The sequence below is a fragment of the Apteryx mantelli genome, chromosome 3, assembly GCF_036417845.1.
Source record: "Apteryx mantelli isolate bAptMan1 chromosome 3, bAptMan1.hap1, whole genome shotgun sequence".
Taxonomy (NCBI): Eukaryota; Metazoa; Chordata; class Aves; order Apterygiformes; family Apterygidae; genus Apteryx; species Apteryx mantelli.
In genome coordinates this window covers 87,972,061-87,986,506 of record NC_089980.1, presented here as the reverse complement: position 1 = coordinate 87,986,506, position 14,446 = coordinate 87,972,061, and the positions used below count along the sequence as shown (strand labels likewise).

At 40.0% G+C, this 14,446-nt stretch overlaps 1 protein-coding gene across 1 annotated transcript in view; it reads left to right on the top strand.

Moving 5' to 3' along the window:
• The window catches only part of CCDC162 (coiled-coil domain containing 162), a 47,728-nt gene extending 35,336 nt beyond the window's left edge, over positions 1-12,392 (top strand). Inside the window, 5 exon segments of the mRNA XM_067294588.1 lie at positions 1,870-2,072; positions 6,255-6,410; positions 7,373-7,463; positions 8,364-8,501; positions 12,198-12,392. Coding sequence (XP_067150689.1) covers positions 1,870-2,072; positions 6,255-6,410; positions 7,373-7,463; positions 8,364-8,501; positions 12,198-12,392 — 783 coding nt within the window.
• The last annotated feature ends 2,054 nt before the right edge of the window (positions 12,393-14,446 follow it).

Below are 14,446 nucleotides of genomic sequence, written 5' to 3'. Positions count from 1 at the left end.
GGACACCCCCCTCCCTGCCCTAGAGCAAAACCCAAAAGTTACTTATCCCAGCATCTCTCTGATGCCAATAAAATCCACTGGCAGAGTGTCCCACTCCACTCTTGCACATTGCAGATGACAAATGATTTGTTGCTTTTTATTTTTAAATCCTAAGTTAGTGACAGAGATCTGTGTGTGGATCTTAAAGCTACCACACTGCTGATGCCGGGTGGAAAGGGAGGGGTTTTGTTGTGTTTACATTTTTCCCATTCCTTTTCCTCCATCAGAAGCTGAGAATATGACAAAAACACGCATGCAGACAATGTTAAGTAGCCATTAGCTTGTAAAGTCAGGCATTTACATTTTAGGAAATTTACCTTTGCCAGTGAAATTTTAATTTGGCTTCCTTTTGCATATGCACTTTTTGATGCAAACAAACAAATGACCCAGGGGTGTGGTAAAGATGCTGCCGGCCTAGAAACAAGTACATTACCTTGTACATAGCAGGCACCCTATAAAAAAAAAAAAGCAAGCTCTGGAATTATAAATACCGAATGATCCTTGAGAGGCTGAGAGGTCTTCCTCTCTCACCCCAAGGCAGGATCAGCTCTACATATATTCCTATGAGATAAATATCTGTCCTGTTCTTAAACACATCATGCGATAGACTCTCCCAAGCAGTCTGTTCTAGTGCTTCACTAGCTTTACGGTTAGCAAGTTCTTCTTAAAGTCTAGTACAGATCTGCCTTGCTACAATTTAAGTTTATTACTTCTCTTATCCTCTTTGGAAATAGGGAACATGCTATTCTCCTTGCTCTGTAAAGTACATAAGGATGGGTTACCATGTTCCACCCATCCAGAGTCATATAATTATAAAAGTATATTATAAAGTATTGGGGAGGAGGTACAAAAATAAAGCTGCATGATTTCTGGCACTTAACTTCGGGTGTTGTCATTTCAAACTTTTTTTTTTTTTTTTTTAAGTGTAGCTTTGAAGATGTAGTGAATGGCATATGTTGAAATCTAGACTTTGTCACTAATAACTGCATGGCTGGGTTCTGGTTTCCTTGTGTTCTGTGATTCATTCAGCATAAACAGTAGGGAGTGAAGCCAGTCCCTTATACCAGTGGCCCTGTCCGTATCCTGCCTGGCATGCGCAGAGTGGCGCGGCTCTACAAGCTGTGACAGCTACAGAGGAGGAGCCTCTTCTGCACTCAGAGCCAGGAGCTGCTCCTGCCATCGCTTCCACAGCACAGCAGCCAATGGACCTTGCTCTTCTTTCCAACCCTCCACCTCCCCAAACTGTGGCTTTGGGCATTTTCTTCTCCCAGGGCTTCCACTTTTTCCTCCCTGTGCTCCTTCGGGGCCTTCCACCATCCCAGTAAAACTGAGGTCCGGCTCTGCTGAGTTAGGCCTGGGCAGGCTGTATAAGTTTGCTGTCCCCATTTTGGGAGCATTGTACAGTGGCGCACGTGCTGGGATCTGCACACTCCTCATAGGAGGAATAGCCCAGCCAGTAATAAGTAAAATCAGCCCCTGTTTTAGAAAGATGTATACATCCAAAAGCCTTCTGAGTTTTGATTATAATAAAAACAGCAAATGTCCTGTGTTCCAGGAACCAGACTTTGATAAATCCTTTGAATAAAGCCAGTTTTATGGATTCAGTGTCTCTACCTTTGAAGCAAGTGGTAAAACTCCAGAGTATTTCTAGGGATCAGGATAGGTTAGGGTGGGCCCACTTCTGATCTTGCACGGGTTGCAAATCAGAAGCAACTCCAATCATGATTTATGGTAGAAAAAAGAAAAGGAGAATGGGCCCCTAAAATATTTAAAGACCTTTGCCATGTATATAAGTGATGTCTGTGTTTTCTTTTTTCCCTTCCCTTGCAGTTATTTGCAGAGGTACTGATAGAAGACCCTGTGCTGGTGCAAGAGGTTGCTTTGTCACTATGAGAGCTGGGAGCAGAGGAAGAAAAAAAGGAAAGCAGACAAAACCGGTTCTTTTTCCTGGATTCTTTTTCCATGATCCTGGAGCTTGTAACACTTCGCCATCGGTTGATGGAGGTGGCAATGGAGAGTGTGCAGTTAGCCAGGTTAGTGGATTGGTAGTGCTGTTTTAGCTACGGTGGCCTAAGAGAGGGGTGGTTTGTAGGAAAAAAGTGACTTCTTTTAAATAGACCCTCTAACATAATTGCAAAAAAACAGATAAGAGAGCATGCATTTATGTTGTGAGAGATACATTTGCTTGTTTTATGGAAATAGAGTCTACCCAGGATTTGCAGATGTTCGTTATTTTCAAAAGTTGAGAAACGAATCAATTGCCAAACTGCTCTGCAAAGCTTATCAGGACTGGCCCTTTGCCCAGTGAAAATGGGACTTTCCTGATCCTGCTAGAGTTTAGCCAAGAGGAGGAGGAGCAGGAGGAGCAGGACGAATTCACTGATAAAATGGACATGAAGATTTCTTCTTCCCAGAGTTTTACACAGACAATTGTTTTAACTGCCTTCTTATAAATAATATTGCAATATAAAAAAAAGGCACACAAGAAATACAGTCCATTGCCTTGTTCGCTACCACAGATAGGAAAGTATAAAAATTGTTCTGACTGTGCTGATCCTTGCAAAGATAGTGAAATAATCTAGATAAGGGAAGTCACTGCGGCGTTGCTTAGGAAATTGTCACATCAGGTGGGGAAGAGGACAATTTGTACAGGAAGCCAAAGAAGATGAAGGCTGGACTAATGGGGAGCCTACAAAGGATAGTGCTGACCTAGTGGCTTGGAGGCAGGTTACTGGTGAAGTTCCTCTTGTTCAGTTTCATATTATTTGACATTTTTATTAATGAGCTCAGTAGAAAGCATGAGGGTGTTATTAAAATCAGGACATTGTTGTGCTGGAAGATAAAGCTGATATGGAAAAGAAACAGAATATTTTACAGGAAGAACTCATGGTTCTAAGCACTGGGATAATAGAAAAGAGATAAGCTTCAGTAGCACAAAGCTCAAGGTTATGCAATAAAAATAGGAAATACTGCTGTGAACTTTGTGCTTGTTAGTTGGAAGCAGCAGAAAGGGAGAAAGAACCGGGTGTATCATTGGCCATTGCATGACTGTACACTGCCAATATAGCGCACCTGTGTGTGTGTATTTGGCATGGTGGTGGGGGGAAGTAACGATACCTTAGCACGAATCAGGCAATGAGTTATGTTTCCAGTAGAGAGGAAGGAGAGCTGTTGCCCTTGTACATGGTTCTGGCGAGGCCTCACCTGGATTATTGTGTATAGTTTGGAGATTTTGTTCAGGAAATATAAATTCAAATTGGAAATGACCCAATAGGAGGATGAGGGGAAACCGAGAATGCATTTTGCAAAAGCAAATGAAATGTCTTAACTTGTTTACCCTAGCAAAATGAAGGCTGAGAGGAGATATGATTGTTCTCTTTTAAATACATCAGGAAGATAAGCACTGGGCATGGAGAGGAGCTATTTAAGCTAAAGGCCAATTTTGGCAGCAGAACAAATGGATCTGAATCACTGTGAATAAATTTAAGCTGGAAATTAAAAGGATATTTCTAAGAATCAGACAACACAGTTCTGGAAGGGAAGGAGCAGAGGGTAGAAAACTAACCAAGTTTTAAAATGGAGTTTGATTCATTTATGAAATGGATTTGTGGGGCGTAATTGCTTGCAGTAGCAGGGTTGCGTGTGTGTGATAGATGATGCTCCAGTTGTGTTTTCCCCTTGTCTTAACCCTATCTCTAGCTTCCTTCTTGAAGATTGAGACTCTATATCAAAAAGTCAGAAACATTTATTTTCACTGGCTGAAGACTTAAACATTTAAGATATATGAACCCTGATTGTTCAAACTTAGTTTGGTGGAAAACCTAATTTTCTGTCACAGCTCTTTTTTTTTTTTTTAAATTACAATAAGTTCTTAAACAGCTCTAATTTGATATCTGGAACTTTCTTGGGTAAACTAACAAAAAAGTAAATTTACTTAACCCAAGTAATTTCATGAAACAAGGTCTGGTTTCTTGGTAATTTTTGTTTCTTCTTTGATTACTCTGTTGTCTAATAAAATTCAGATTCTGATTAAACATTTTCCTGCAGTTAAGTCATCTCTGTGTTCCTTTATTCATACACATACATACATGCACACACATATATTTTCTGGTAATTAATAAGGGGTAAGATTGCACTGCAATTTTTCCTTTAGTTGGAAAATTAATATTCAGTCACCTGTTTTCGTGAAACTTGTTTTTCATGAAACCCTTCCCGCTGTGTCAGGTTTCACTGAAATTCATCAACTAGTTTAAAAGTAATCCAAAGGTGACAAATGAGCAGACAGTGCTGTCACATGTTTGCATTTCTTTTGGAAGCAGGGCTAAGAAGGACATAATCATCTGAGGTGACATATATAAAAATCCATAAAAAGTAGCAATAAATTGTCAGTGTTCCAGTAAAGGATGGGAATTCTGCAGAAAGTTACAACAAAATGTAAGAGTTTATGATGAGCTACGTAAGGCCATTAAGCATAATGTTTTCTTCAGTTAATAGAAGCTGGTTAAGTCAATCGAAATATTAGTATAAGCATATGTAGTTTGTTTTTGTGACATTCTGAGGGGCTAATTTTGCATCTTCCTTTGTGGTGAAGTTCACAGTTTGTTAGGATATAAACTGTTAGGGATACTGAGATTCAGACTGAAACTTCAGAAAGGTTGTTAATCTTTTTTCTCGCTATGCACAGTGAAAAGAAATGACTGCACCTACATTTGTGGATTCCTCTACCTCATACCACAGCTTCTATTTGTCTTTTGGGGGACCTGCTAGAATTACTGCCATTACTTGCCTGTCTGTCCGTTCCCAAGTGGAAAGTCCTTTAGATCTAAAATACATATATACTGTATGCACTGTTCCATACAGCTCTTGTTGCTTCTCTTTGTTCCTCAGTATTCTCCAAAGATTGCCTTTATTTTCTACCACCTGATGAAAAAGAACATCATTTGATAGAATAGTAGAGATAGACAGTGCAGCTTTCATCTGAATTTTGATTCTCTTTCTTATGTTTTTCTTTGACATATTCACCTTTTTAATATCTTTTTTTTTGCTATTTTCTCTTCTTTGGACAGTATTAATAAGCTAGTTTGTCTACTGATGTCTGTGCTATGTAGGCTATTCGTATGTCTATACTGGTCAACAAAGAGAGCAGTATTTGTAATAATTATACAGAGCTCTTTATTTTTTAGGACCTTAGAGGTGATTTTGGCTGTGTTCCATATGTATTATTGATTGATATGCATGATGTCTTTTATATATTATTTTGTTTCCTCCCTTTTTCTTTCCCTTACTTTGCAGACAGGAAATGCTACCTGATTTTAGAGAACTAAGAGCTATGACAAAATAACTCACAAAATAGCTTCTCTGTGACCTGATTTCTTGATTGATAAAGATGTTCTTAGATGTTAGGAGGAAGCAAAGAAGTATCTTATTCCTTTGCACTCTGCATGAAAATATCTAAGTTTTTTTCTTTTTACTATCTTCTACTGTATAAGAACAGCCATTATAGCCCAGATCAGTATTTATGTCTTACTTCTGGGAGTGTGCAGTGATGGATACTTAGGGAGGGAATATAACAAGGAGGACAGTGTCCCGCTTCTGTCACCCAGCACTTTAGGGAATTCCTGAGCTAGTGGTTGCATGTAGACCATTATGTTTACTATCTACTGATGGACCACCCTTGTAATTTGTTATACTGAGGGGTTTGTATTGGGGTTGTGTCATACCGGGGGCTTCTACAATACAGCTTTCTTAGGTTATGAAATCACTGTTTTAGTAGTAATAACATGTCTGAGCTCTGCCTTGACTATTGAAACTTCCTCTCTGGCAATCAGTCCTTTTCCCAGTTTCCAGTGTAAACTATATTCTTCATCTCTCTGCCAAATGCAGTCCTTTCTAAATAGTGACATTTAGCATGTTTTCCTCGATTTTTTTTTCCCCTTATGACACTGTAGAATCTCAACTTCTTGTCCTTTGTAAGTGCTTCTGTGTTAATTGAATGGTCAATACTAAGCAAACGTCAGCTATCTGGATACAGTACTTGTTTGCTTCATAACCATCATACTATTTCAGATGCCAAGAAATACGTTAATTTGAATGCAGTTGTCCTATTAAAATGAATCTGATGGATATAGATTTCTAGGTATGTATTGCTTACTGCATAAAAGTTCTCCAGAAAGAAAGTTAATGTTTCAAATAGAGCCATGTGTTTCTGTTTCTAGGTTATATGAGGCTTTTGCAAGGGAAATGGGTTTTGGTGAGTTCCGTTTGTATCTGAGGCCAGTGCACTTCAAATTTGCATCTTACAAGGAGAAAGCAGACCACATCCCACCAATATTCATTACATCTCTCCTGGAAGATGACAGCTGTGTTGACAGGTAGAAAGAACTATTTTGTATTTCACAGGACATAATCTCTTTAGATTGGACATGACCAGGTCTTCAGTCTGCCTGAGTTCAAATATAGGCCACAAAAACTTCAACGCATAAAACCTTTGATTTTTGTTTTTCAACTTGGTGACTACAAATAGACCCTATCTCTGTGCAAGGAAAAGGCTATTTATTATCTTCTCTTTTTTCCTGGGGAAGATGTCTGAAATGTGTAGATTTTACATTTGCTTTGGTTTACTCCTTAAAGAGTTGGTAAATGTGTGTGCATGCACATGTATATACACATGTGTATATTTTAGATCCAGGTTTAGGAGGAAGAAAGAAAACAATCTGTGAATTTTCTTACTAGATTCAAGAAGGGCTTTCTGTCAATCATTCCTAATTGTTAATGCAGGCAATAGGGTTCTCTTCCTATGTGTATGTGTACCGCTTGCAGTTGTATGCTATTGCTTGCATCCCATTCAATTCCATATATTCCAGCCTGCTGCAAAAACTGGACTGTTCCAAACATCTTTAGCAATTGCAAGCAACCAGGAATGAAACTTCAGCTGTTAATTGAATTGTGGGCAGTGATTGACATCAGAGCATAGGAAACAGTACAGCAGTGCAGAAAGGTTAGGAATCAATACTCGAAGCAAGACATGATTGAACTGGACAAGCAGTTTTTTCACTGGTTTAGCCCAAACTCATCTAGGAGGAGCTCATGAGTCATTGTAAGTTTGACCACAAGACATCATGGGGTATTTTCTCTTTCTTACAAAACTACGTCTGAAAACTAAAGCAACATCTTAAGCTCACTAAACTGAGGAAGTAGAGCGACTGATTCTATTGTGTGATCTTGATTTAAAGGGGAAAGAAACAAAAAGTATATCTGAACTATTCACTGTTTTCCTTTCATCCTCAGCTTGGCTTCTTTCTCTGTCATACTCCTTGTCTTGCTTTTATTGCAGGTATATTCCATCTAGCTTACAATTGAGCATCCAAGAAATCGACAGTCATATTGGAAAGTTTAGCTTCCATACAAGAGATGGTATTATGCAGGTGAATGCTTTATTTCCAGAATAGCAAAAAATGTATGTTATGTTATTATTTATTTGCTGGAGTGTGTAAAGGCCTCAGCCAGGCATGTGCTAGACACTATACACTTTGCTACAGTTTGTCTTTTTTGAGTGATAATACAATTCAGTCTGCTGTTTTATAACTAACTTCATAAAATTGTACTAAAAATGGATTGTTAATATGTACTAATACAGGAATCCTTACTGGGACAAAACTCTAAGACAGCAGAGTTTTGTCTGAGGAACTTGGTTCAATAAACCTGGATACATGTTTGTGTCTGTATGCTTGTATATTATCAACATTTGTTGTAGCGAGTATTGCAATGAAAGAAAAAGACCTTAGTTTTCAATGTTATTTTGTGTACTTAGTCTTTCCTTTTGTAGTAGCATATAAAAACAATATCATGCAGTGCCAGGCCATGGAGGTTTCTTCTTTAAAGCTCTCCTCAAAGTCTGATTCTTGCCATCAGCTCAGTCATGGCCTGTACTCTGCAGCTGGATGGTGTGTAATTAAAAATTGCCAAGGAAGAAACAAATAAAAACAAAGCTACCTCTTGTTTTATTTGATATGAACTCCATTCTCAGTCTGTTTGCTTTTGGCTGCGCCAGTCTGGTAATGTCATGCTCTACAGAGTAGAGCTGAGAATACAGCTCAGTAAATACAACTGAATGAAATGATCTCTTGATCTCTAAGTTTAGTCTGCATTTAGTCATTGTTTAAATAATAATGTGTACAAATGTAATAGAATGCTCTCCCATCCCCCTACTTTCATTAAAATAAACTGCTGAAGTGGTATTAGATGAAGAATGATGTCTGTAAAATAACCTGCCTTTTAAATTGCAGAGGAAATGTCTATTACCTCGGTGCTTTCACTCTCCTTAGCTCTCGTCCCCATCCGGAATAAAGAACATGCAACTTATCCTTGCCAGCCAGGTCACTCAGAAAAATGCACTTTTGGCAGCTGTTCAGCAAGCCTCCTTTTGTTACCTGGCCCAGCCTGCCTATGCCCTGGACGCAAAGGTTAGCAGCATCTATTTCCCCAGATTGCATTAGTGATGGATTTTGTCAGACTTAGCCCTTGAGACGATATCTTAATTCTGCTTATAATTGATTGGATGGTAATCCTGCGTAATACTTGAAACAGCGTCACTGATGACTGCAGGAACTGCAGTGGTTGGTTATTAGCACATTACATAAAAATAAAAGGTGTCACATCAGTGATTTATTTAAAGTCTATTAGTTGGGGTAAGTGATGAAACAAAGTTAATGCTATATACTCCAGCATAGGGCTGGAAGAAGTTGGAGATGAAGTGGTTTCAAAAGGCACTGATGAAATCTTATAGCCTGTAGTATGCAGGAAGGCTAGCAGTCACAACCTGACCTTGAAACATGTGCTCTTCTGGGATGGCAATACCATCAGCTCCTGCCCCTCTCATTTGGCCTGTTGCCTGAAGACATAAGGATGGGCAATGCTATTTCAAATGGGAACTGTACATGCCAGCCTCATGTTATAATGTCAGTTCAAAAACCACCTGCCAGGGTTACCAAGGCATTACTATACCTCGTCTTATGTTTAGCATTTTTTTCTTTTCATCCTGTGTTTAGTACATGGTGCTCAGGAGCTGTCTTTGCTTCATATGTCCTAAAACATTGCAAATCTCTGTATTACATTTTCTTATACAGATGTTATATCTCATCCAGAGACAGCTGCATTACCGTGGAGAGCTAAGTGGCCTCGTATGCAATTTTGAATCTATAAGGCAAATAGAGATTCTTTAGGACTTATCTTGGCTTCCCTGGTCTTGTATTGACAGCTCTTTCTGTGCTCCTTAGGATGCACCATCCATCCCCCCCTCAGTACTCTCAGCCTGCTCTTGCATCCCCGACGTTCCCTACGTCCCGTCCCTCGTTCCCGGGCAGTATCCTCAGCTCTTTCCTGTATATCAGAAGTGCTGTGTTTTTTTTGCCTAGCTGGGTGAGAAGCGGTTTGTTCTGTGGCTGGTTTGTAGCTGCACGTGCACTGATTGCCTGGCTGTTAAACTGAGAGCCCAGCTGGCCCCTGCCTCCTGGGATTTGGGTAAGCCAAACAAAATGGCTAAGGATCAAACTCTCCTGGCCTTTTCCCTCAGTATCTCCTTGCTAGCTGGATGCTGATTTTGCAAAGCTGGAAGGAGCTTTATACCCTTGAGATCTCTGTTCTTTTGTCAAATGTGTTCAAAATTAGTCAATGGGTTCATAAGTTAATAGAGGCAAATTGAACAGGCTAAGAGAATGAGGCTGAAACATTTCCTATATGGCACTGGTTTCTTTCTAAATTTAAAAAGCAAAATACACTTTTTCGTGACTCCCAGTGGTCTCATTTTGAGTGGTTCAGAGCTGCAGTGTGTGGAGGGGAGGAAAAGATGTCTTACGCCGCTGTGGTTTGCAAGCTCCCAAGCATGGATTGCCATTGCGAGAGCACTGTCTTACACAATTTCCTTTCTTTCCTTACACCAGAGGTGAATGTGAGGGAGCTCCTAGGGCAAACCTTCACCCTCGAGGTTGTAAGTTTACCAGAACAAACTGGTTTCACCACTATGTGGCTTACATGCTCTCCTTCCCTCAGCAGGCTAGTGATTCTGCACCATACATCTGAAACTGATTGGCCCAAACAAGCTGGTACCCTGATGGCTGGTCAGAAAAATGCTATCTCAGTGTTGTTTGGCCAGAACGGCCCCAAGGAGGCTTGGGGTCTGGGCCTTGGTGCTGTGGGGAGCCAGCAAGATGTAGCCTGCGCCAGGCTCGCTGTGTTTGCAGCTACAGCAGAGTCCATGGTTCAGTTTGTCCCAGAGGCTGGGTCCCGTTCCCTTTCACTGAGAAATCTGAGACTTCCTGTCTTAGTTCCTAATCGGATTCTGCAGTACTGAAATCCTCTGTGGAACCGAGCAGCTCCAGCTTCAGTGCCTTTCCCAAATTGATCCTCTGCACTACGGTACAAACTGTTGCTGTTGGGCCTCTTTGCTGGTAACTATGAACAGTCCTACTCTGGAAATAGCTTTTCATCCACCATCTGAAAAGGATTGATTTTCCAAACATTTGGCACTCTCTTACTGCCTAAATGGTTAATAGTTTCTTTTCCAAAGAATGGCAGTGACTGTGTATTTCGTTCTCAGATGTCTCCTCTCATCTATAAATCATTTAATGGCTGCTGCATCCCTTCTGGATCAGTCTTTGCTGATTTATAGTCAGTGAATATTAGCTAGCTAATCAAACTAACACAGACAGAACAATTAATACAACCAGCAGAGGCATTGATAAGGATGTCATGCATCTGTTATTCCAAATCAACATGTAAACAGGAAAAAATCATGTATAACCCTCCTTGCTTAGGAAATGGAGAGGGCTGGATATATAAGCAGGATGCCACAGGCTGTGTTTGTACTGAGGGACCCACCAGTGCTTCCCGTTTCCTGGCTGTTACGTTTGTTCTGTCCATGTCACATCTCAGTCTTCAAACAGGCCTAGGCCTGTGGCACCTCCCTGCACCCCATGGGATGGAGAACTAGGTGCGTGGTGCCAAAGGAGCTGCGTGCTGTACGCCACAGCCATATCATTTGGATGGTCAATAGCCAAGACCTTTGGGCTGTGCCATGGCGGGCATAGGCTCAACCACTGAGTCTCACAGCACAATAAACCCTTGTGCAGTCCAGCCTGTTTGACACCGGTTTAATAGTTTAGGGCCTTCAGAATAGCAAACTCCTATATATTTATAATCTCAGTGTCCAAGGATGGAGACTTTTCTATACTGGCATAGATACATCTATAGTTTATAGACTAAAATATTTTTCAAGAGTGGTGCCTTCTGGTCAGTAATCACACTGCTGCATGTCTGCCTGTTTACTTCTAAAGCAGTTGTTGACCTCTAGTTTTGTCATAAATGTTGTATCCTCCCTGTGCTCTGTTAAGCAGGTAGAATGGTTCTCTGGGAAGTAAGTTCATTTTCTATTACAACAGAGTAAATGTTCTTGGGCAGACCCATTTGCAAGTTGGCGCTAACCCAAGTCAGGCTAGTACTTAGAAGAAGGAACTCAGTAAATGCTCAGAACATGACTTCTTTACTCCATTTTGATCTTCCTCTCTCTCTCTCTAACACGCAACAAGACAATAGTTCTCCTTGAGTTGCAGGGGAATTAGGGTGCTTTCAAGGCCCCCCACAACTAATACGGAAAACCAAAGAAAACAACTACTTGTTCCTGCTTGAAAATTAGGACTTTTTAAAAGTAAATATGCAGAAACTTCCGAGGTTCCTTCATACTGGGATCCACTGGGACTTATATAACAGGTGTGCCAGGGCACTTGTGTAGTTTTTTACATTTGTGGGGAGGTGAACTGATTTTCAAGCCAAGCGATCTGGATATAAAATTATTTGTATGTATTTGAAAAAATGAATATTTGGGAATATCCATATTTTATTTGTTGCTAGCTGAATGTGGAGAATGTTGTCTGATTTATAAATTGGGTACTGCCTCCTACCTTTGCTGCTTCTACAGTTTCATTACTCTTGTGCACAATGAGAAATGCTTTTTTTCTGTGACTTTCAGTGATCTCAATGAATTATTACATCATAAAGCTAGGGTAAGTGAAAGCATACAGAACTGCAAATCTGAGTTGATTTAATAGGGACAGCTGCCATCCTTTATGAGGACAAGCATGAAATTGATATTTGTGATGTTTTAGGAAGGAAATGCAAGTCTAACAAGTCAGAGGAGTTCAGCAAGTGGAAGAAATTCTATGTCCCGGAATGAAATAGAGAATCAGCTGCTGCAAGCAACCCCACCAGCCACCTCATCTTCTCCTGGGCGTTCTTCAGATTTACGCTGTACCATTAAGAGGTACTTGTTACAGACTGTACAAGCCCTCTTCCATGGGTAGCGGTCAGTCTGGTGTAAATGTGAATCCTGAGCATTATCTGCTTTACCCTCCCCTGGGCCTTCATAGTGACAAAACATAATGATTTGCTCTAGATCTTAAGGGCACGTTCCCAGATGCCCTATTTCTTGGCTTGAGTTGGTAGGCTGAGTGCTCTGGTTACTTAGACATACCCTGGCGATGGGACTCTGACTTCAAATTAAATCCTGTGGAGATAACTTCTTATTTAAAGGAAGAAATGCAGACATCTCAGGAGTTTCTGAACATCAGTGACTTTTACACTTGCAAACATTACAAAATTATGGAAAACAATAAGTAGGCCAGAATACATCCATTAAATACAATTTCATGCCTCCTGTAGAAGAGAGCTTGGTCTCAGTGTTCATTTGCCAACATACTAGTTCCTTGGCCTGGTCTCCTGGCTTTTATATGAGATACTGTGTACTACCAAGGTACTGGCAAGACCCAGTTAGAACAGATTTTGTATTATTCCATGCTGACCAGTTAGAGTTAAACACTGAAAATGCTGTGTTAATTGAACAGCATGGTTTAAAGATACAAATAAAATGGTGTTCAACATTTTCAGCTTGGCCCAGGCAAGCTCCACATGTTTCTGTTACTACCACAATGTTATTATGAGGAGAATTATTTTTTTTTTTAGTTTGCTGCTTTTTCTTTTACCATTTATTTCACTTGCATTGAAATTAAAGATATATAGAATGGGAGATTATCTCCAGAGTTCAGCTTATCTCTTGCAGCTGATCCATAAAATCTAGTGTATTTACACCTGTTATATGTCTATAAGGAATCAGTTGCATGTTGGAGAAGCTGTGCCTAGAGAAGTTATTTGAGTAGTTCAGATGGAGTTATCAGTTTACCTTTTGAGAGCTGATTCATCCCTGCTGCCATACTTTTGTTCACTTGTTAGGCCTCCAAAAGCTTTTGTTTCCATTCAACTGGAGAAACAGGGGCCCCGAGACATGATGCTGAACTCATTCATTCAGAAGGAAGAAGCCCTGGGCAGCAGAATGCAAAACCCTGTGTGTCAGGAGATTTATCATTTTCAAGAGAGACTGTTGATATTTGGCACATAGGCAAAATGGTTAGGGTCCTTTTTTTTGAGTTAGCACTATACTTATTCTGCAGTTAACGTAAGGAGAAAGGCATTGTGTTGGGGCACTCTCCTGAGACTCCGAGTCCAAGTGTGAAAAGCGCAGTTCTGTCATAGAGGAGGAAACAGCAGATTTCATTTGTTTAAGAAAGGCATTATTTTCACCACAGGGATAGGCAGCTCCAAATTTAGGGAAGCTTGAAGGTACTCAGCCCTCTTCCATGGTGCTGTTTCCCTGTGGTCTTCCATGGATACAGCTGCAGGTCTCATGACAGAGAGAAAATATGCATGAAAAAGTGCATGAAAAAAACAGGAATCTGCAGACACATGGCTAGTTTAAGGTTGTGGACACTAAGAGGTGTTACTCCTAAACTATTTCCAAACTAGGTAAGGAGATAAATTCCAAGTCTAGTTATTCTACTAGGTGCAGAACTGTTCTGGGCTTTTATGCATATGAAGCACCCAATAGGGGGTCTAGCTAAAGATGGACACTATATGAGGAAGGCATCTTAGATAAATATTTCTAGCCATTTCATTTATTTTTTTTATTTTAGAAAATGAGAGGGTCATAAAAATTTGTTTATAAAGATACTATAGTGGGTCTAGATTTTGCTTTTTGGAAAGTTCCTCTTCATCCAGTGTCTAGATAAAAGTGAGAACATGGATCCTCTATTAAAGTGCTTGTAAGCATGTATCTTTTGATGAATACATTACAAGTTAAGCATGTTCTTTAAGAACTTACCAGGTAGTAAAAAGCAAGCATCTTCTGCCTAGACCCTTAATAGCTATTCTGTTTTTAAAAACATCAACATAAATTATTTAGCTTAATGTATTCATAAGCTTTCAGCCAGCTCCGTAAGCTGGATAAGTGTGAGGAAGTAACTGCTAGTTGTGAACTCTTTTGGGAAATATTACAGAATTTGTGAACAAAACTGTATGAACCAGA